The sequence below is a fragment of the Rhipicephalus sanguineus genome, chromosome 10 (assembly GCF_013339695.2).
Source record: "Rhipicephalus sanguineus isolate Rsan-2018 chromosome 10, BIME_Rsan_1.4, whole genome shotgun sequence".
In the NCBI taxonomy this organism is placed as follows: Eukaryota; Metazoa; Arthropoda; class Arachnida; order Ixodida; family Ixodidae; genus Rhipicephalus; species Rhipicephalus sanguineus.
In genome coordinates, this window is record NC_051185.1 from 141,550,631 (window position 1) to 141,571,537 (window position 20,907).

The 20,907-nt window shown below is 45.5% G+C and overlaps 2 protein-coding genes across 5 annotated transcripts in view; both read right to left on the reverse strand.

Moving 5' to 3' along the window:
- LOC125760108 (uncharacterized) overlaps window positions 1-20,907 on the reverse strand; it is a 250,705-nt gene that overhangs the window by 2,313 nt on the left and 227,485 nt on the right. The window lies entirely within an intron of this gene.
- Window positions 4,975-20,907, reverse strand: part of LOC119372509 (D-amino-acid oxidase) — a 236,917-nt gene continuing 220,984 nt past the window's right edge. For all 3 annotated transcript variants that reach the window (XM_049419789.1, XM_049419790.1, XM_037642986.2), the window contains exons 4-11: window positions 17,870-17,952; window positions 16,965-17,030; window positions 16,498-16,552; window positions 13,628-13,729; window positions 12,698-12,759; window positions 10,742-10,859; window positions 5,204-5,302; window positions 4,975-5,131 (exon numbers count right to left, since the gene is read on the reverse strand). In XM_049419789.1, coding sequence (XP_049275746.1) covers window positions 4,991-5,131; window positions 5,204-5,302; window positions 10,742-10,859; window positions 12,698-12,759; window positions 13,628-13,729; window positions 16,498-16,552; window positions 16,965-17,030; window positions 17,870-17,952 — 726 coding nt within the window. In that variant the 3' untranslated portion in view covers window positions 4,975-4,990. The remainder of the gene's footprint in view (window positions 5,132-5,203; window positions 5,303-10,741; window positions 10,860-12,697; window positions 12,760-13,627; window positions 13,730-16,497; window positions 16,553-16,964; window positions 17,031-17,869; window positions 17,953-20,907) is intronic.

Sequence of the window (20,907 nt, forward strand, 5' to 3'; positions counted from 1 at the left end):
TTCGCATGGCTGCTGCTTGTCCTGTCGAGTTCCTTGGTGTTTTGGAGACATATTCGTGAATTTACCAGCTGTCCTCTTCGACAGGACATTATAAAAAGCGCCGTAGGTACACTATATAGTACAAATCCACTCTGCAATCTCGATCATTCTTGAGCCAGCAATAGTTGCGCAAGTATTTCAGAAAATCCAAACGCAAATTCTTGGACCCTTGCTTTTTTAATATTCATAAATGACCTTCCCAGTAGTATTAGGTCAAAAATCGGTCTTTGTGCCAACGACTGCGTCCCATACCGAGCAATTACGTCTCTTAATAAGAACTTCTTGCTTCAGGTTTCATTCAATCAGTGTTGTAGGCGTTACTGAAAAAAAGTAACTAAATACGTTACTCGTTACACCATAAAAAAAGGAACGCGTTACCGCCCTACGTTACCTACAAAAAAATGTAACGCGTTACCGTTACCGTTACCGAAAAAAAGTAACGGACGTTACCTCTGCCGTTACTCCGCAATCATAAATTTTAATCAATGTGCCTTTGCTGCAAGGAACCCGGATTATGAATTTTTTTAAATAACAAATTTACGTTTCACATAAAACTTAGAACCCAAACAACGATTGTACCCAAAATGCTGCTTTAACGAGAATTATTTGCACAAATGTACCGGACTTTAGCTACGTTATAGCTTAAAGTTGCCCGTAGAATTGCATGTGATGGCTTCTGACTGGCACATGGTGAAGCCGTTTTTCTCAATGTGACAATATACACAGTATGAGATTCAATTAATAAAGCTATCCGCAAAGAAAGCATCACTGAACTTTCAATAAGTTTACAGTAATTCTGACGGCGTGCTTCTACTAGCAAAATAGATGCGCAAATTTTCTAGTAATAAAAGAATGATTTAACAGCCTAGTCACTGAAAAAAATATCTGAGAATATACATTTTTTGTTCACTTTAACCTATACAACCTGTTAACCTGTATAGAGTGTTTAAGATCAGCCTCGTTCGCTCAGGAGTTCAATAACCAGAAACTTAACTGTAGTTGCAGATAGAAAGAAGCAATATTCATTTTCAAAACAAAGTTGATAAGCCTTATCAACGTTGTAGCAACTATTATGTAGCAACTATAAAAAATGTCGCATATTTAGACACTTCAAAAATAGTTTCCTTCGGTCTACAAGTTCCAAACAATGTTACTTTACTCTTTGTTGCGCATACATGTCATACACAAAATGTCTTTGTAACGGTAATATTTGCGTTTTTCATCACTGTGAACGTTCGAGAACGACAGGTAATAAAATCGGTCCCTCTGTATTGAATATGTTCGCTATTTTTTGCTCGTAAATTATGCAGCTAATAATAAAACTAGGTTCCTCTTCAGGATACTCGGTGGCATGTGCATAAAATACAAAATACTCAATTAAATCTAAAACATCCATTTTCGGATCCGTGACGATCTCTCGTGGAATCACCCGTTTGCGATAAACACCTGCCTGTAACCGTGGTTAGCCGTAACCGTAGTTAGCTTAACCGCGATTAAAACTGTTCGTGTGACAGCGGTATTCATGGGTTTTGGTTGAAACAGAGCGACGCCAACCAAGGTAGTGAGTAAGTTTTTTTTTTTTTTTTTCGTTACAAGAAAAAGTTTCGCGTCCCACTCGTTTTCTTTTTGCGGGTCTTCTTCCTGCCGTGGGGTCACGCCTATTCTCCATGATGTCCGTTGAGGCAGACTCTTGAACGGCAGAGCACCTGTAGACCGGTTGACGATACCAGTTGTCGCCTGGATGGGTCAGGATTCCACAAAAAGCCGCTTATAGTAATTGGCTTCTAAGTCAACGACGCGGGACTTGTTAGATTCGATGCGCTGGTCTTTCACCACGCTGTGCCCAGCGAGTTTACTACTTTGTCACCCGTCAACGTCCTATTTATGTTGCCTCTCGGGGAAGTTCTTTGTTTCCCCCGCGTACGAAGCCTCACGATCAGCACATGGTATGGGGTATAAACTAGCCCATGCGCTTTTTTCTTCGGGCGGCCTGTCTCTTGGGCACGAAAAGGCGCAGGTGCCAGCAATCCACCTGCTACAATCCACTTCCACGAAAAACATATCCGTACAGTTTCTCATACCGGATTCCGCGGCTTTTTTCAAGCTTTGTGTGGCGATGGCCCGACTTTTTCCAAAGGTAGTCGGCGCGTCTTAGGAATTGGTCCCCGCATTTTCCACAAACAAAAGTGATTCCGCCCGCACGTTCTTTGTTAATGCCTGGCAGGCCGACAGCATTCCGAGGCTGCGACAAAAGAATTCTTCGTAGCGAGCTCTGGGAAAAAGGCACCTACAGGATGAAAATGTAACGAGTAACGTGACACCTCACGTTACCGAAAAATGTTAACGGAAGTACGTTACCCGTTACAGTTCCGAAATAGTAACGAGTACGTTACTAAGTTACCGAAAAAAGTAACGCGTTACCGGTAACGCCGTTACTTGTAACGCGTTACCGACAACACTGCATTCAATAGATTTTGCACGAGGTGTACGAGTTTACAGACGCACAAACATTTAAAAAACCGTAGTGATGTCATTTACGAAGAGCCAATTTCCGTCGCAGCGTGTATAGGCTTGAAACAACAGAAAAGTTCCCGGGGAGAGATTTACGAATACCTTGGCTTTATCTTTTCATACAACATGCGGTGGTAACGTACGCTGTATTGACCACGTAACGCGCTAAAAAATTATGCCACTTAAAATTAACGTTACCAAGACCACCCAAATGCACTAACTTTACTACTGTATAAAACTCTTATTTGCCCTATATTAGAGTACGCTTCATGAGTCTGGAAACCAAACAAAATGTTCGACATTTAACAAAATTGCATCGGTACAAAGGAGAGCTGTTCATTTTATTTATCATCACTATGATTGCGATTTCTCGCCCTCTTCTACAACGAATTCTTTTTTGAGTTTATCTCTCCTGCATGCACCAGACGGAACACCTAATCCTTGAAGCTTTTAGATTTATTTGTTCACGCGTATTATCAACTATATCCATTGATGATTGCATCTGTAGACACTGCTGTTTCAACTAGACGTGGTCACAGCGTCAACCCAGAGCCTTTGTTTTTGCACACGAACGTTTTCAAACACATTTATTTCCCGAAAGTGAGTGATTGTTGGGACTAGTTGCCCGGTTGTGTTTGTGAATTGGCGCTGTCAAATTTCATAGGACTGATGTGATACGATTGCTGTCATCTTTCATGTTCTACTAGATCAATTCTGCCCCTTGTATTTGATACTCGACTCCTTCAACAGCCCTGCATGGGGCTGCAGTATTTTTGAAAATATTTAAACGATGGAATGAATAGATAGGTCTGGACGCCGATTCTGAAATACAGAATTTTTGTTTCCCGGTTATGTTTAAATACGTGGTGACCGCATGGGGTGCCTCACGAAAAAAAAATGCTTGAGGCCAGTCACGTCTGTGTAGGTCATGAACATACTTATTACGAAAAAAAAATATGGGACGAAGACATGTGCGGGCCGGGCCACACGCGTTCCGCGTGTTTGAGACCCCTGGTGTATGGCGTCGGCACGGGTAGAGAGAGAACTTTATTAAATTAAGGCCGCTTGGTTACTGTAGATAGAGCCCCTATTACTGGACCCCACTGGCTTCTGCGGTTCGCCGGGCCTGGTCAAGGGTTGCCATTTGGCATCCCTGACCAGTCCGGAGAGTTGCGCCTCCCAGGACCAGCTGAGTCCGTCCTTAATAAGCGATGAGACGGCGTCTTGTAGAAGCCACATGCACTGATATAATGAGGCACTTAAGGCTTTCGCTTTAATAGGCAAGCTTAACTTGGAGGCGGTCACTTCCTACGAGAATTCCAATGCGAGCTCATGGCGATGTGAGTATTTCGCATCGCTCGGCGACAGGCCAACACTGGGTATACTGGTGCCTATAGAGCAGGTGGTGTTGTACGTCCACCGCTGCGTCTGGTTAACCTCCCTGAATTTACTCCCTTTTTTCTCTCTCTCTCTCAGGCTAGATATAGTTACGAGAAACAATGCATCGGTGGCGCCCAGAAAAAAAAAGAGGGCTTTCAGCAGAGGAAGTCCAAGATCTGAAACGGCCGCGTACTGGACGCCGTTGATATATGCCGCCTGTACTGGAGCGGACAGAAGACGCCAGCTACCGCATGATCAATGTGAGAAGGATTGTGTCAACTTTTTATTGCGAAGCTGTCTTTGTCGAGCTTGTGCCGTTGACATCGCTGGCGTAACGCTAGCGTGACCTGAGGGGCGAGAGTAAGGCTCGGCGGAGAGGGGAAAGGACTGCGTCGAGGGGGGACTGGCGGATAGGAGGAAACACTGCCACTCGTCGAGAGGGGCGTAGTAAGGCTCGGCGGAAAGAGGGGAACCAATGAGTCGCGAAATAAGGCGCAGGAAATGCAAACAGAGCACAGCGCTGAAGAAGACCAAGAAATACGATAGTACAACGAAGCACTACCACAGCACAATCAAGAAGAAACGCAGCAAGACCGAAGAAATGGGATTAAATAAAGGCACATCGTGGGAACATCTTGCTTTAATGTCTGATTTACGTGTTTGGTGCACAAAAATAAAGTGCTGCCAGTCCCACGCCGAGAAAAACCGTCGACCCGTAAGCACGTGCCTAACTTAGCACAAACAAAGGAAACAACAAAGAAGCAACTTGCAGAAAACTTAGCAATAAGGGCGTCCCAGTGAAACGGGGCGACAAATTCGCTGTTCGACGGTTTTCAAGGCGTGGAAATGGCATTGCTTTTTTTTCTATAGCCTCTTAATTCTTTCCCATGCGAGGCACCAAGCCATCCACGCGCACAAAACCGCCTCTCGTCATGGGTCACAGTCTTCCCAAGAAAAACAAAACCCCTATAAAATGTTTCATAGAGGTTTATAGAGGTTTTAAACGTTTTAAAGACGTTTTATAGAGGTTTTGTGTTTCATGGGTTAGACGGCCGGTAGATCACAACCTGGCTCTTGTCTTGCGCCCGTCCGGCGAACGCTCGCCGATCGAGTCTTGCACCAGGCGAACCACGTCGCCGGCGCATCCCCAGGCAATGGTGATTCCGGAGCCTCCGTGACCGTAGTTGTGAATGACGGGAACCTGCGGCGAGACGACAGAATAAAGGACAATAACTTTCTCGCAGCTAAGGGTAAGCGAGATCTCAATACTCACCTTTCCGACACCATGCTTGAAGGCGAAATCCTCCCGCTCGATCCTCACAGGATTTCTTCCGGGACGAAGGCCCACAAAATGTCCTATCACCTTGGCATTCTGCACGCATATTCCAGCAGCAAAAACGCGAATGAGCATTTGAACCACGACATCCTTATGCGTATTATGTTGGATTTTGTGTGCAGACAATTAACCCAATGATATAGTGACGTGAATGCACTAGCTCTAACATGTCTAGCATCATATATGTTTAAGTCTCATAATATATCCATACCAACTGTGCCAAATCTTTTCTCTTATGGGCGTCGCACCAACTAGCCAGCCCCTCTGAAACCATTACGTATCTTCAAAAATCGATGAGGCCGGCCGCTCCACCTTTCTACCATTAACACACTGAGTGAGCATTTAAGAAGTCCCATTCCTTCCGGATTGGAATGGCCGACAACGCTCTTTGCGACGCCTGTCGTTGCGAGGAGACACTGCACCACGTCCTGTGCAACTGTCCGGTATATAATGTTCAGAGACAGCCACTGGCGTCCGTTCTAGCGCACCTTGACAGTAGACAAACGTCTGTTGAAACAATTCTTGCATGTCATCAACAGAAGACATCGCAGCTGAAGGCGACGAAGGCACTGCGGAGGTTTTTAAGAGAGACGAACTTGGACAAGCGGCTGTGGCACAAATGTCGCCTGCCACGCAAGAGTGACCGACTGAGTCTGTGTGTGCTGTGTCATGTGCTATCTTTCTCTCTCTCTCTTTCCTCTCCATCTTTAAGTCTCCCCCACCCTGTTCCCATGTGTAGGGTAGCAAACCAGTTTTCCTAAACCTCCCTGCCTTTCCTTCTCTACTATTTCTTCTTGGTGCGAACAGAGAACTTCTCTCCGTGTGTATATATATAATATTTTCGACAAAATATTTCGATACCACGTCCAAGAAGAGCGCAGCGTATTCCTCTTTAGAGGCGTACTCATGCTTTTAGTTGACCTGGCTCATTCGCACCGATGTATGCGCTACAACATCGTGATCTGTCTTGTTTAATGTTCCCGCGGCGCTCATCTCGAAGCTCACAGGCCAGGGGCGTAGCCACGTTAGGGCACACCGGGCCCGTGCCCCCCCCCCCCCCCCCCCCGAAATTTTTTTTTCCATAGCATACAGAGCAGAAAATGACACTCGACCACATCTTCCTGCTCGTCCCCACTACAGATCAAGGAGGTGCCCCCCCCGAAAAAAATTTCTGCCTACGCCCCTGTCACAGGCATGCAGACGAAAGATTACAGGAAAACTGGTAGGACAGCCCTTCGATGACAGCTGCATATGGGTCATTCCACGCCAAACGTCCTAGACATTGCGCTCGACCCTCTCCAATTGTATTGTAAAAAACTGTGGACGTTCATATCAGTGCACTATTTGCCCTCGGAAAGTATCTTTTGGAAAAAAAATTTTTCTTGTCTGTTACAGTGATTTGAATTTTGCCGTAGTGGGTGAAACATAGGTTGCGAAAAAATACTCTAAAAAATACAATACTTTACGGAACGCCTTAAATATCGGCTGTTTACTTGGAAAGAAATGGCACTATCTTATTATCACCCATTGACGACCACTACTTTGTCTCAAGATGTGCTTTGTGGTGAAGCAATGCTGCAATTCTGCGTCCATTTTGATTATTTTTTAAAAATTCTACGAATATTACAGACAAAATATGACTATATCACATGGCTGGATAGTTGGCAGTAAGCGTGTCAAAAAAGTATTGAAGTCGATGACCGAGTAGTTTCGAAGTGGAAGGGGCGCAAAGATTGAAAAATGTGTGAAATGCTCCACGTTCAGGCACATGTAGAGTGGGGATGCAGTCCACGTAAAAATGCACGCTTGGACTCCTTGGGAAGAGTAAACAAAGGACATTTATTTGTGAAAGTTTAATCGGAGTGTTTTTTGTTTTGGGCGAGAAACAAAAATTTATGTTGAGCGTTCGCGGCGTGCCTGGGCGCGGGCCCGTAAGTCCGCTTCACTGCGCCGCCACTGTTCCTTGGGGCAACGGAAGTACGCAGCGCCCACGCGGGTGGCACGATCGTGTGCTGCTGTGAGTTTTCACGTTGCTGAAAACTTGCAAATAGTGTATAGGCTGGCAGAATGTTTCGGAAGCGCACTAAAGGCTGCCGGTTAGTAGTTGGAGCAGAGCACGATTTCACTGCCACGTCACTGCATGCACACGTACGACAGGCGCAGAGCTTGGGTTGTGTTTTCGATCTCTGCGGAGGTTGCAGTTCTTACTTCCGTTGCCGACGTATGATCTTCGCCACTTGAAATGCCTGTGTTGCTGAGTAGGTGGTGAGCCCGGGATTAAGAGTGGTCAGTGGTGATGGCACGAAAAGGTGAAATGTGCGCGTGCCTTTGAGGGAGATTGTAGACTCAAACCTTGCTGAGAACTGAACTTTCTGCCACGCTGCATGCGATGCTTTCATCTTAGTAATCGCAAAGCGAAGGCGATAGACATTTAAAAGGACGAAGCGGCCTTAAAGGCGGCTTCGTCCTTTTGTACACTTATCGCTTTCGGTTTCCGTTGTACAGGCTCTCCGTCTAAAATATGACACGATAGCAGTATACTCACCATTCGCAATGTTTATCTTACGCGCTGCCAAGGGATGCGGCCGAAAGACGAACCTTCGAGTGCCGCGTGCTCGCTCGGCGACGCGATCACCGGAGCAAAGTTCACCTCTGCCGAAGATCCGAGCGTAAGAATACGTAGCACCATTCGGCTCCGAGGCACGAATGGCGCGAGTCACGTGCAAGCGAGCTGCCCATAAAAAAAGAATTATAACTGTATTCCCGGTGCATGTCAGCCACTTTTATTATATAATAATATATTTTAAACGAACCATCACTCGTTTTCCCTGACACTTCGTCGGCGGCACTGCGGAAAGCCGAAGAATGCGTGTTGAAACGTGAAAACTCACAGCAGCACACGATCGTGCCACCCGCGTGGGCGCTGCGTACTTCCGTTGCCCCAAGGAACAGTGGCGGCGCAGTGAAGCGGACTTACGGGCCCGCGCCCAGGCCACCACGAACGCTCAACATAAATTTTTGTTTCTCGCCAAAAACAAAAAAACACTCTGATGAAACTTTCACAAATAAATCTCCTTTGTTTACTCTTCCCAACGAGACCAAGCGTGCATTTTTACTTGGACTGCATCACCAATCTACATGTGCCTGAATGTGGAGCATTTCACACATTTTTCAATCTTTGCGCCCCTTCCACTTCGAAACTACTCGGTCATCGACTTCAATACTTTTTTGACACGCTTACTGCCAACTATCCAGCCGTGTGATATAGTCCTGTTTCGTCTGTAACATTTGTAGAATTTTTAAAAAATAATCAAAATGGACGCAGAACTGCAGCATTGCTTCACCACAAAGCAGGGGCGTAGCCACGTTAGGGCACACCGGGCCCGTGCCCCCCCCGAAATTTTTTTTTTTGCCATAGCATACAGAGCAGAAAATGACACTCGACCACATCTGCCTGCTCGTCCCCACTACAGATCAAGGCGGTGCCCCCCCCCCCCGAAAAAAAATTCTGCCTACGCCCCTGCCACAAAGCACATCTTGAGACAAAGTAGTGGTCGTCAATGGGTGATAATAAGATAGTGACATTCCTTTCCAAGTAAACAGCAGACGTTTAAGGCGTTCCGTAAAGTATTGTATTTTTTAGAGTATTTTTTCGCAACCTATGTTTCACCCACTACGGCAAAATTCAAATCACTGTAACAGACAAGAAAATTTTTTTTTCCAAAAGATACTTTCCGAGGGCAAATAGTGCACTGATATGAACGTCCACAATTTTTTACAATACAATTGGGGAGGGTCGAGCGCAATGTCTGGGACGTTTGGCGTGGAATGACCCATATGATAGAGTGAACATATATCAGTACAGATTTTTAGCTGCGATCGAAGCGCTGTTTACAGTCTGCGAAATGTTTACTGTCTGTAAATGTTTAGAGGCGAACTGGGTGCGTACGCACGTACAATTAATTTCAGCGGTGTGCGAATATTAAGTTTTCAACTACGAAGCAAATTCCAATAATAGTAGCCTAGTGGGAATCGAATATTTTTTTCAATATTTTCAAATGTTTTCGAGTACGAATTGTACTACTGTTGCCTTCTGCATAAAAAAAGGGGAAAAAAAAATCGCCAACCAGAGACAAAACGGCAAGTTGGCTGACAGTAAAAGTGTGCACTGTGCAACACCACTGCTTGAAGTGCCGCATGCGCAGTCATTTAGTGTTCTCGCAAATTAACGATGCGGGCTCGTTATGTTCGAGAAGCAGCGACAACTCGTGTACGTCACAATTCCCTGAGACAACAAAAACAGCCGCCCATTCTGCGGAGAAGCGTGGTACCCGCTACACATCTGTAAGGCATATGCGCACTTGTTTGTGCTGTGGCTAATGACGATGAAGAATTATAGCTGAGCCCTTTGTAATGGGTGGGAAGCATTCAACGACCCACTCGTTGCGCAATTCGCATTATGTGACGCCTGCTCCTTATCGTACTCTTCTACCACGCTATATTACATACGTTAACACTGCTCCTTAAAACATTTTTTCTAATGCCACTGGGGTTGAGGCAGTATTGTTATGCCACTTCTACGCTCTAAAAACACGTTCTCAATACGTTTTGAAATTTTGGGGCGTTGGAATCGAGCTGAGCAGTACACTATAGAGTGTCTTGCATTGCGCCCTCACCTGATTGGGACCGCAAGCTATAACGATAGCTTGTGGTCAATCGTATTTATCTTCATAGGCGTGTGCATGAGGGGGGGGAGGAGAGGGGGGCGGTCGCCCCCCCCCCCCCCCTCTCCCTAATTATCTGAAGAGGCGCGCCAAGTCTGCCCCATGCCTATACTTAGTCGTGCCTGTCCCGGCATTCTTTAATGCGCGAAGTTTTGGCCATGCAGGTTTTGTCAATAGTGGCGGCCGAGGACCACTGACGTTGCATTCCAAGAGCTTTTTACTACGTATTTTCATCCCTGGAAAGCCGGGGACGTAGGCCGTCGTGGTAACATCGTGGTAAGCATGCCATCGCTTACTTTTCATTTTTGCATCCACTGCAAAGCTTGTTCTTTTTAACTCGTCCAGGGGGGGGGGGGGAGAAGGGGTCTAGTGAGACCTTGCCTCCCCCTCCCCTGATGGGGGAACCTGCGCACGCCTATATTTATCTTATTTATTTAACACTATGCGCCTTGTAGTTGCAAATAACGATCGACATGAGCGTGCGGATACATTTTACCCGAGACGATGGTGTAGCCCGCGCGGAATCTAAGAAAGACGAAACGCGAGCAGGAGAAATGATCATTGTTCTTTAAGAACAATATAAGCCTTAAAAAGGTGTAAACGTGTATTTAAGTGCAGTCCCTCGGACGCGAAGGAGAGGAAAACGCCAGAATAATGAGCCTCTTAATGTTATGAAATATTTACGTCGTGTACAGGGCCATAAGTGGGAAGTTTTCCACCGTCTTTCGCACTGTAGAAATGCAGGGCATACTTTGAGACTCGGTGCAAGTTCCAGGCAGCCATTCCAGATTTTCCTGGCAATGTCCCTGTCCGGAATGAGCGAAGTCTCGTCGACGTCCTTGGTGCCGCCCAACATGACGTCGTCGATGCTGAGTATGAGAGTATATAGGGTGACTTCCGTTACCATAACGACGATCACTGCGTACCTATTCGCGCTTTGATCTTCGAGGGAAAAGAAGCGAAGCTTTCGAGGCGTAAGGCATAAGCTGCAGAAAGTTCGGACGAAACGCATACCAAAATCTGCTGGACTTTAACTTGATGAACAGCGGCAAAATTTATTACCTGTGTCACGTCATGGAGTGCGTTAGCTGTTTGTACAGTCGGACGTAAGAAACTAGAAACTGCTTAGTGCACGGGAAAATTCATTACTTCATTAAGCGTCAGGAAATCTAGTCTCTTAACTGGGTAAACATAACCGCGCGCTGCTGCAACGCTCTTCAGCACATTCCCTTATGACACTCAGAGATCATTGTTTCGATAACAATATAATAATAGTTGGGGTGTTACGTTCCAAAACCACTATGCGATTATGAGGGACGCCGTAGTGGAGGGCCCCGGAAATTTTGACCATCATGATGTACGTGCTCCTAAACCTAAGTATACACGGGCCGCATTTCGCCTTCATCGAAATGCGGCCGCCGTGGCTGGGATTCGATCCCGCGACCTTCGGGTGAGTAGTCAAGCACCGTAACCACTAGACCACTGCGGCGGGCACATCATTATTTCGAAAGTCAATATTGGGGCACATCATCTCGGTTCCCACACGACACTTCTATGCGACTCAATAGACCTGCGCAGTCTCGGTTTTTTTTTAATCTTCTAAGGGTGTGCGGGATACCAAATAACCGGGAGCGTAAACGTATAAAGCCCCTCAAGAGGCTTCATATCGTCCGGACTGGTGACCCTATCCAGTGTTCAGAGTTTAAAGAGACAGACGTGGCTCTTACTTCTGTGGCAAAGCGAAGACGTTTTTTCATTCAGCCTTCCGTGGTTTGGCAGAGTTCTTGTCTATAATGTTTTGCCTCCAACTTCAATTGCTGCTTCAGAAAGCAGTGGATGTATGGTTTCTTCCATTTCCTCTATCTCGGGGTTGTTCTAAAGTGTCGTGTTTGTTCTTAGGGGCAATCTTAAATTTATCACTTTCTGTTCCGACTATACATACCTATACTAATTTAGGTTGGCCTGTATTTAAAAAGTAATTTGGCGTTTGTTCCCTTCAGGTGGAGTACAATCCTCGCCCTGGCGATCTAATGACCACTACAGTTTACCTTGCCTACTTCTTCGTACCGTATTATTATTGAATCTATGCAGAGTATACAGGCTATTTCTTTTTCTTTGTTTCTCCGTTGGGGCTTTTCAATCTCCACTTCCTATTCCTGTGCTTTCGGAATAAGTTCTCCATTATGTGGAGCTCTATTCAAACCCGAGACAAACACGTACGAGTCATGCCTGTATGACTCGTATGTGTTTGAGGCCTGATATTTTCGGACTTCCTTAACAATTTGAGTCGCCTTCTGCTTTAAAGTGTCCGAGATGTCGAGGTTTCGCTTTTAAAGTTTAGTTTCGAGTGGTGCAAACCGGCTATGTTTTCTTGTTGAAGATGTTCGTGCGCGCGATTCCGTGAGTAAGCTTCTCACCTCGAAGTGAAAGCCGTTTGCCGGAAACAGGTGCACATGTTGTTTCCTGTTCAAACCAGTTCTCCGCAAGAACACATCAACCTGGAGATTCCTAAATGAGCGGAGGAACTGAACGACGTACGCGCATGTCTTCATAAATTCAGATTTTTCCTGAGATAATTGTATACGTCTAGGTCATAAACGTCAGCACGAAATGAATCGCCGACGTTAAAGGCTGCGCCGATTAATTGAAAGGTCTGTTTTCACACTCGCCAATACCGCTGTGCATTAAAAAAACTCAAATGGCTCACTTTGGTATCACGTGGTAATCTTCACCCGCCACGATGGCGTGTTTGATCCAAGGGGCGTGTACCTGACGTGAACGATGAAAAAAAAAAGTAATATTGATAAAGCACTGGTCCTATACACAATTTCAAACTAACACTTTGTTTTTGAAACTGGTCTCATACGTACATGTGCGAAAAAACTGACATTCATTGTAAACAATGTCGAACGAATTCGCGCAGTTCAGTTCGGCAAGCAGTCCGTCCGCCCTTCATTGGCACTATGCATCGTGAAAACATATAAAGCAAAAAGGGCGCGAGCGTGCAGCCGACCGCAAAAGTTTACGAAACGCGTGATCTATTATCGTGAGAACGCGGTAAACTTTTGCGGCTGACTGCACACGGCGCTTTGCCTGTCCTTCCTCGATATGTGAGGTAGGTTACGTCACGATACACTTTCGCCTGCATGCTGCGTAATTATCAATTCGCGTTTAGTTCTTATGATGAGTGACGTGGACCTATCGTTTTGGCAAATTGGTAACAGTACTCAGAAACACGGCTTGAGCGTTTTTATTCTCCATGACAGCATGACGCGTTGCGCTGTATACAGATTCCATTTTACCACATGCGCGCGCTGTTATTTCATGAGGGCGCCCATAATGTTCCTTACTCAACTATTTAAAATCATTATGACCTTTAGAGGAACAATTAAGAGCTATGAGAACGCCAGCTCAAAGGAAGAAACTTGTGGGTTTGAAAAAAAGTAGCGTATTAAAAAAAAAAACGAATGGGATATTTTCACGAATATCAAAGAAAATAGCACAAGAAAGAGATTGGGTAGTGCGATATCACCGACACAAGCCTTCGTTTGAGAGGTGGACGTAAGTATGACGATGATAACGAAAGTAAGAGAGGGGTTAAAGAAGGGAACATCATTTTATATGCAAGAAACCTCACCCTGATCGTCTGACCTCGTATGGCGTGCACCTGAGGGTCGGGAACGAAAGTACCGGCTCCGAAGCCTGTGCAGTTGACGATGACATCATATTCGCCTGCAAGCTGCAACAAAAGTCGCACGCACCAAGCTGTAGCATTGTGCCTCATATAGTCACATGACAGTCAACTCTAATGAAGCACTGGCCGGCGCCTCGACGTGAAAATAATGAAGCCTACAGCTGCGTTTGTCATAGCCGCTGCGCTAGCGTAACCAATGAACGCTTTCTACATGCATAGACCCCGGATTTCACCTTTCTTCTTTATGGGATCCTATATAGTATACGTTAGCAGCTCCTTTATCGGATCCTATAGTGTATGTTCGCAAAGCTTACCGCGACATGGCGTCCTGTCTCGTAATCAAATCGCCGTTTCGGCACGTAAAACCCAGAATGTCCTCATGTGTGTACCATACAATATTGGCGCATAGTTATTACATAAAATGATCGATTTTCGACCAGCTATAACATACAGCCGCTTTCAATTTGTGTTACATCCGCTACAATTACGGTGTGCGCAAGAGGAAAGGAAATACGCCAACTCACCTCCCATGTGTCTCACGTCTGCCAAGCACAACATACAGGGCGTCCCAAATATCATGCAGCACGATTAAAAAAAAAAAAATGAACGTCGTTATGCGAAGCACACCTAGTGCATATCGCTCCCAGTATATTTTAGTAGCCACTACTAATTTTTTCGTTAATGAGGTTTAGTTAAGTATCCTAATTATTCTAATTCGACAAATACTCACCTAATCATTCAAATGTCAATGAGGAATATGTAGGCATGCTCAAATGACATCTAACTGCGCTTTTTTTTCAGCAACGTACTAGTTACGTGCTCGTTTTTTCCGGCTGATAAAGACAGCACGCGAAATATGAAAAATAACACGTGGGTATACACGCTCCCACCGGCAAAAGGTGGGAGCGTAGTGTTGACTTGCTTCCTCACAGTGATCCTTTTTGAGGGCGCTGCTTCCTGATGCGCGCTGCAGTGTAGTCACGTGTCGTTTATCAGATTTCGCCGGCTTTATTTATTAGCCAAAGAAAAAGAGAGCACGCAGTTAGTACGTTGTTAAAAAAAGCGCAGTATAGATGTCATTTGAAGATGCCTACATATGCCTCATTGACATATAAATGATTAGGTGAGTATTTGTATAGCTAGAAACATAATTAAGGCTAATAACTAAACTTCACTAACGAAAAAATTAGTAGTGGCTACGATAGTATATAGAGAACAATATTGCCACGTGCACTTCTTTCTGTATTCCCATGTAAGCGATCCGTTACACGTATATATCCACTGCCTTTCGCAAAGCGCGCCCGAATGTCTGAGAAGCTTCCAGATTATTTTAGAATCTTCCGATAGGCCTGAGCGCGCAAACGCGAACAGTTGAGTTTGCTCTGGAACCAGCGCAGCCACCAGCGGCAAGACTCGAATGTTCGATGCCACATGTATAAATGCCGGCGCGCTTAGCCGCAGATCAGATTATCGACGGCCGACGCTCTGTTCGCCGCTATCAGTGTAAGCGTGTACCGCATGCCAACAGCAACAGCTCCGATGCCTTCTGCAGCAATACAAGCACTGTTTCTCGCCGTCATCAAGGGTTCGAAAAACACCCCTTGCTAAGCACCGCATCATAATGGAAGAAAATGCTCGACCACTCCGTCAGAGTCCCAACCGGGTTGCGACGCGAGAATGAGAAGCTATAAAGCGACAAGTCGACGAAATGCTGCAGGATGACATCACACAACCATCCAAGAGTCCGTGGGTATCACCAGTAGTCTTGGTTTAGAAGAAGGATGGATCTTTGCGTTTCTGTGTCGATTACCGTCGCCTGAACAAAATCACGAAGAAGGACATATATCCACTCCCACGGATAGAACACGCCTTGGATTGACTTTGTAATGCAAAGTACTTTCCTTTGATGGACCTCAAGACGGGCTATTGGTAAATTGAAGTCGACGAGAGAGACCATGAGAAGACAGCCTTCATAACACCGGGCAGCCTGTTCGAGTTTAAGGTCATGTCATTTGGTCTTCTCTTGGCGCCTGCGACGTCCCAGCGCATTATGGACACAGTGCTGGCTGGATTAAATCGGCAGACTTGTCTTGTCTGCCTGGATGACGTCGTCGTCTTCGCTCCCAACTTTGACGAACACCTCCGACGTCTTTGTAACAGTGCTTCAGGCAATCAGGTCCTCTGGCCTAACACTCAGACCGGAAAAGTGCCGATTCCTACGAAGGGCTTCTCTTCCTAGGACACGTCATCAGCAACTATGGAGTCCGCCCTGAGCCGCAGAAGACAACCGCGATCGCTACATTCCCACCACACGCCAACAAGAAGACCGTGCGTTGATTTTTCGGCCTGTGGGCCTATTAGAGGCAATTTGTCGAGAATTTTTCCCGCATCGCCGAGCCACTTACTAACTTAATTGACCAAGACCGAAGTCGTGTTTAGCAGAAACGGCGCAAGTCGAAACATTTCAAGAACTGAAACGACCCCTCCAAATGCCTCCAATACTTGCTCATTTCGACGAATAAGCCGATACGGAAATCCACACCGACGCAAGCAGCGTAGGGCTTGGCGCCTTCCTTGTGCAGAGGACTGATGTACTGGAAAGGGTTATCAGCTATGCTAGCCGGTCGCTATCCAATGCGCAAGCCAACTATTCCACAGTGGAAAGGGAGTGCACGTGGCCATATGCACTATGGATGCTTCGCGTAACGACGTTTCTCTCTTTTTAAATCGTGCTGCGTGATATTTGGGACACCCTGTATAGTAATCAGTGTACATGGACTCGGGGCTTTTGAATCAATAGACATTTTACTAACCTCTTCTAGGCTTTTCACTCTGCACTGCCTCAGGCGTCCTCCGCGGCCCTCTAGACTGGGATAGGTTGGAAAAAAAGTGAAATATGTTATGTGGGAAATGTGTCACATGTCACATAGTATTTACCTCGTATTGTTTTTTTTTAATCTATTTTTCCTATATACTGCACATTTACTTAACATTTTGTTGTCTTTTCCATGTTTTTATACAGTTCTCATATTAATGACCGTCGATACAATACCGTATGCTCACCTACTCTTTAATAAATATTTGTATGTTATGACATAGTATTTTGCAATGTGCCTTTTTTGCTGTTATTGAGTCTCACTCCGGATGAGGTGAGTTCCGTTTGTTTTGTACAAATACATCTTCACATATTTTCTCCTGTAAGCGTGTTGCTTTTATGTATATGCAACAACATTTTCCAAAAATCGGTTTAGGATTCTGTGACTTCGACGACAGCACTTACCGTTCCATGAGGTAGGGCAGGAATTTTTTGCATTCGATTGTCAGCGAAATCACGTAGCTGCCGTACCTGAAACGAGAGTAGGTCATATATGTCAGCTTGGTTGGTTCTTCTACTAACCGTCCGAAAAACACGTTTTACTGGTGAAGCCCATGGGCCCATACAAGTGGTGTAAATCAAGCGAGGGCTTGCAGGTGTGGTTGAATATCAAGAGGAAAGCCCAGTCTCGCGGCACATAACCATCACCCCCCCCCCTACCCCCTTCCAAACACTTGTTCCGCTTCTAGGTACTAATGGCGAGTGAAACGTTAGTCCTCTTTGGGACTAACTGCTGAGGGATGAACTGTTGGTGCCTTTGTCGTTATTTCTATTGTTGCTGCTACGCATGATCCTTCACAGAACTTGGCACTTGAAGTGGCAGTCTGCTCAAGTACCCGTCACAGAACGTTCATTTCACATGCTTGATTGTTACAAAACACACGCGGTCTCAACGTATTAATTGAACGCCACTGGGCACTAATACATGACATATGGATAACTAAATGCTGCGCCTATTCTTTAGGAATTTCGTAAGGTTTATGTTCGTATATTTGATTACTGGTAAGTATGGCAGTGCGGGTATTTCCACACACGCACACAAGCGGGCGCACGCCAAAGTGTAGCTTACACACATCTGAGAAGTGTGATATATGACCGCAAAGGTTTTCGTAATTCGAAAACAGTCCTGAAAACCGTGTCTCCTATTCTCAACGCAACAAAACAACATCATACTCTTTAACATATTTCACACAGTACATTGATCAGATTGATGATTTCGTTCTTTTTGAGTGAAGTGCACAGCGGCTTCAGCTTTCCCCAGGTGCTGTTTTTTTTTTTCTTCTTTGTGTTGCTTTGTATATAAAACTCACCTATATCTTTTCGGGAACAACGACAGCTCGCTTTCCGCCAGCTCCCGGTAGTGGAAAAATGCGTCCGCGTATGAAGGCCTTGGCTGGAAAGGAGTGACGAAAACAGTATCAATATTTTCGCGCGTGTATAGTAAACGTTAAAATGCTCTTCTCTGGGCAGAGCCTCTTTTTCCCTAGTGAGGAGGACTCACGCGTCAGCGCTCGCATCTGAAAATTTCGTCGGGTAACTGCTTCATCGATTCACTGCTTGCGTGTCCCGAGCGATTACGTAGCAATACCACTTGTAGAAGTAGCAGTATAAGCCACACGAGGTCACCAACATCACCTAAATATTTATGATTTAAAAAATTGGGGCATCTACGCACTAGCGGTGAGAAGACTGTGGGAGCAGTGGAGCTGGTGGTGTTGCCCTCCTTCTTTCCATCCTCCTCGCTCTCACTTCCCTTTCCCACGCCTTGCTATACTACACTATTGCTTGCTCTATCTTTTTTCTACCCTTTTTTGTGTCTGTTTCTTTGTATCTTTTTTTTCTCTGCCTATTTCTTTCTCTGTCTTTCTATCTTTTTCTCCCTTTCTTCCCTTTCTTTCTCTCTTTCTTTTTTCTGTCTTTCTTTCTTCCTGTCTTTCTTTCTTTCTTCCTTTCTCTCTTTCTTTCTTTTTTTATTTCTTTCTCTCTTTCTTTTTTTCTGTCTTTCTTTCTTTCTTTCTCTCTTTCTTTATTTTCTTCTCTCTTTCTTTCTTTCTTTTATTTCTTTCTACTTCTCTCTTTCCCCTTCCATCCTTTTCTTCCTCTTTCTCTCTACACGTTCTCTCGCCAGTCAGATTTATTGTATCCCACGCCGGACAAATCGGTGCACGTGTTCTGGAAGCCAAGCAGAAGATGAATTACGAGAACGGATAACTGGGTTAATTTGTGGGAACTCATGTTAATAGCGCACTTTCGTCTGGCACGGCGGTGATGTACCGGAACCGGAACAAGCTGTCCAGAGAGATCGTAGAAGCGTTTTTAATTCTCAAGAACGATTCCGTATGTGTTAACCAGGCTTCACTGAGCCTACTCCCGTGTGAGATAGCCATCCTTTCGGCCAACCTGGCTTCTACGCTTGCCGCGTGAAAGGAAGTCTCGATTCTGAGCATGCGTGTTTCATTGTGATGTTTTAGAGTGTATCAATGTTTGACTGCGCGGTTTTTGCGCGTTTCAGTGTTGTTATCTTTTTAGGTATAAGAGCTGATAAAGATGCGTCAGCATCGTGCCATTCATAACAGTATCAGTCGTTCTTTCCATGGTGACAATGTGGTGTTGTGACCTTTGATAAATAGGTGAGGATTCGGGAAATAAACTTTAGTTTGAAGTTGGCGCTTGTCCCCTGTACTGATTCTTCGCCCGTGTCCGTGTTTCTTTTGCGCTACCTGCCTTAACAGAAGATGAAGAAGGGGATGAAGAGAGCGCGGTCCGGTTCCTGACGATGCTAGTTTTCAGGTCACGCCTCGCGGCATCATCAGAAAAGCTTAAAGGAGTACCGACACGAATTTTAAATATTTTAGGATTGTTGCTCTAAATAAAAACACTGCTGTCGATAACCCTAAAAAGGACATTGTGGTGTTTCTGAATGCATCGAATATGTTTTTAATACCGCTACCTTAAAAAAAAATACTTTCGTTTTCGATAACGAGTAGGTGTCTTCTCAGTGATGTGTCATCGCAGTGTGACGTCACAGGGAGACAGCAAGTCACGACGTACTAGCCGCAGATCTGCCATGTGCTCGTGGTGCACGTAAAAAACGATGAGTGGATTGTCATCCAGCGACCCCGAGTGGGATATCTGCGATTTAGGCTGCATGCAGGACTCGGTGGAACTCAGGGAAACTCAGTATAACTGTACTGACTCGCCGGGATAATGTCCATAGCGGTGGGGCTGGCTTGCAGATGCTCGGCGACGGAAACTTTAAAGGGGTACTGACACAAAAATTTTGGCCTCGCGTTTCTTTCTTTTTTGTTTTTTTACTCGATGTGTTGCTGGGGGCCTGTTAGTCATAACATGGCACATCGTTTGCTGCAGCGTGCGACAGATAATTAATTACAGGCTCCTCATAACCGACCAGTCTGAGTTTCGGTTTGCGTGAGCTAAAACGAAAAACAAAAAAAAACCGACAAGCCGCCGAGTGCAACTATCACCACCTAGCATGTGCAACGCTCGACACGTCAGCACACAAAACTGTGACGCACTTGCGCACGGTCCGCATCAAGAAGTCCTTTCGAACAGGAAATGCGAAAGCAGTGTCGCCAGACACAAAACTTTCAACACGTGCGCCGCGGCCACGGACTCGCGAGCAGCCGCCGAAAAGTAGTCTGCTGGCGCAGGCGTTGCAAAGAAGAAATGGCGGCTATGACGTCATCATAACTTGTTGTACCGGCCGCAGCTTCGTGATGTCGGGGAAGTAGGGGTGTCACCGTCGAGTCACTTTCAAGGCTGTCAATGCAGCGGGTTGCGGCGTATAGCGCTGGATCGCGCACGCGAACTTCAACATTAGCATAAAATACCTTCCAAGCCATATTAGCTGTTGATAATTTGCAGATGGCCTTTGCATGTTCACTGGAATCAATACTATTGGTTATCTCGCCCGGGAAATTTTCTGTCAGTACCCTTCAAGATCAAAGTAAAATATTTTATACATGCTAGCTGGCTACTGTGGGGGTGATAACACTACATAGCAAGGAAACAAGAAATGTACCTTGTCTCAGAATCGTGTCAATACTTCTTTAACGGCTCCGCTGTAAAAAAAATGGAGGGAGGGGGCTGTGGCGCCATCTAAATTTAAAAAGCGGATTTAAACGGACAATAAAGGCAAATATTAAGCCGACGTATACTGGTAAATTACTATTCTAGAAATTTCGCAAAGCTCGCTTTGTGCCAGGACAATGCCTAATTTTGGGGAAAAAATTGCGTTTCAAGTGTCTGCCTGCATACCCCTAGCGCACTAGAAATCGATCGCCTTTGAGCGAGGAGTTGTGACGTCGCATGCGCCGTCACCGCCCTC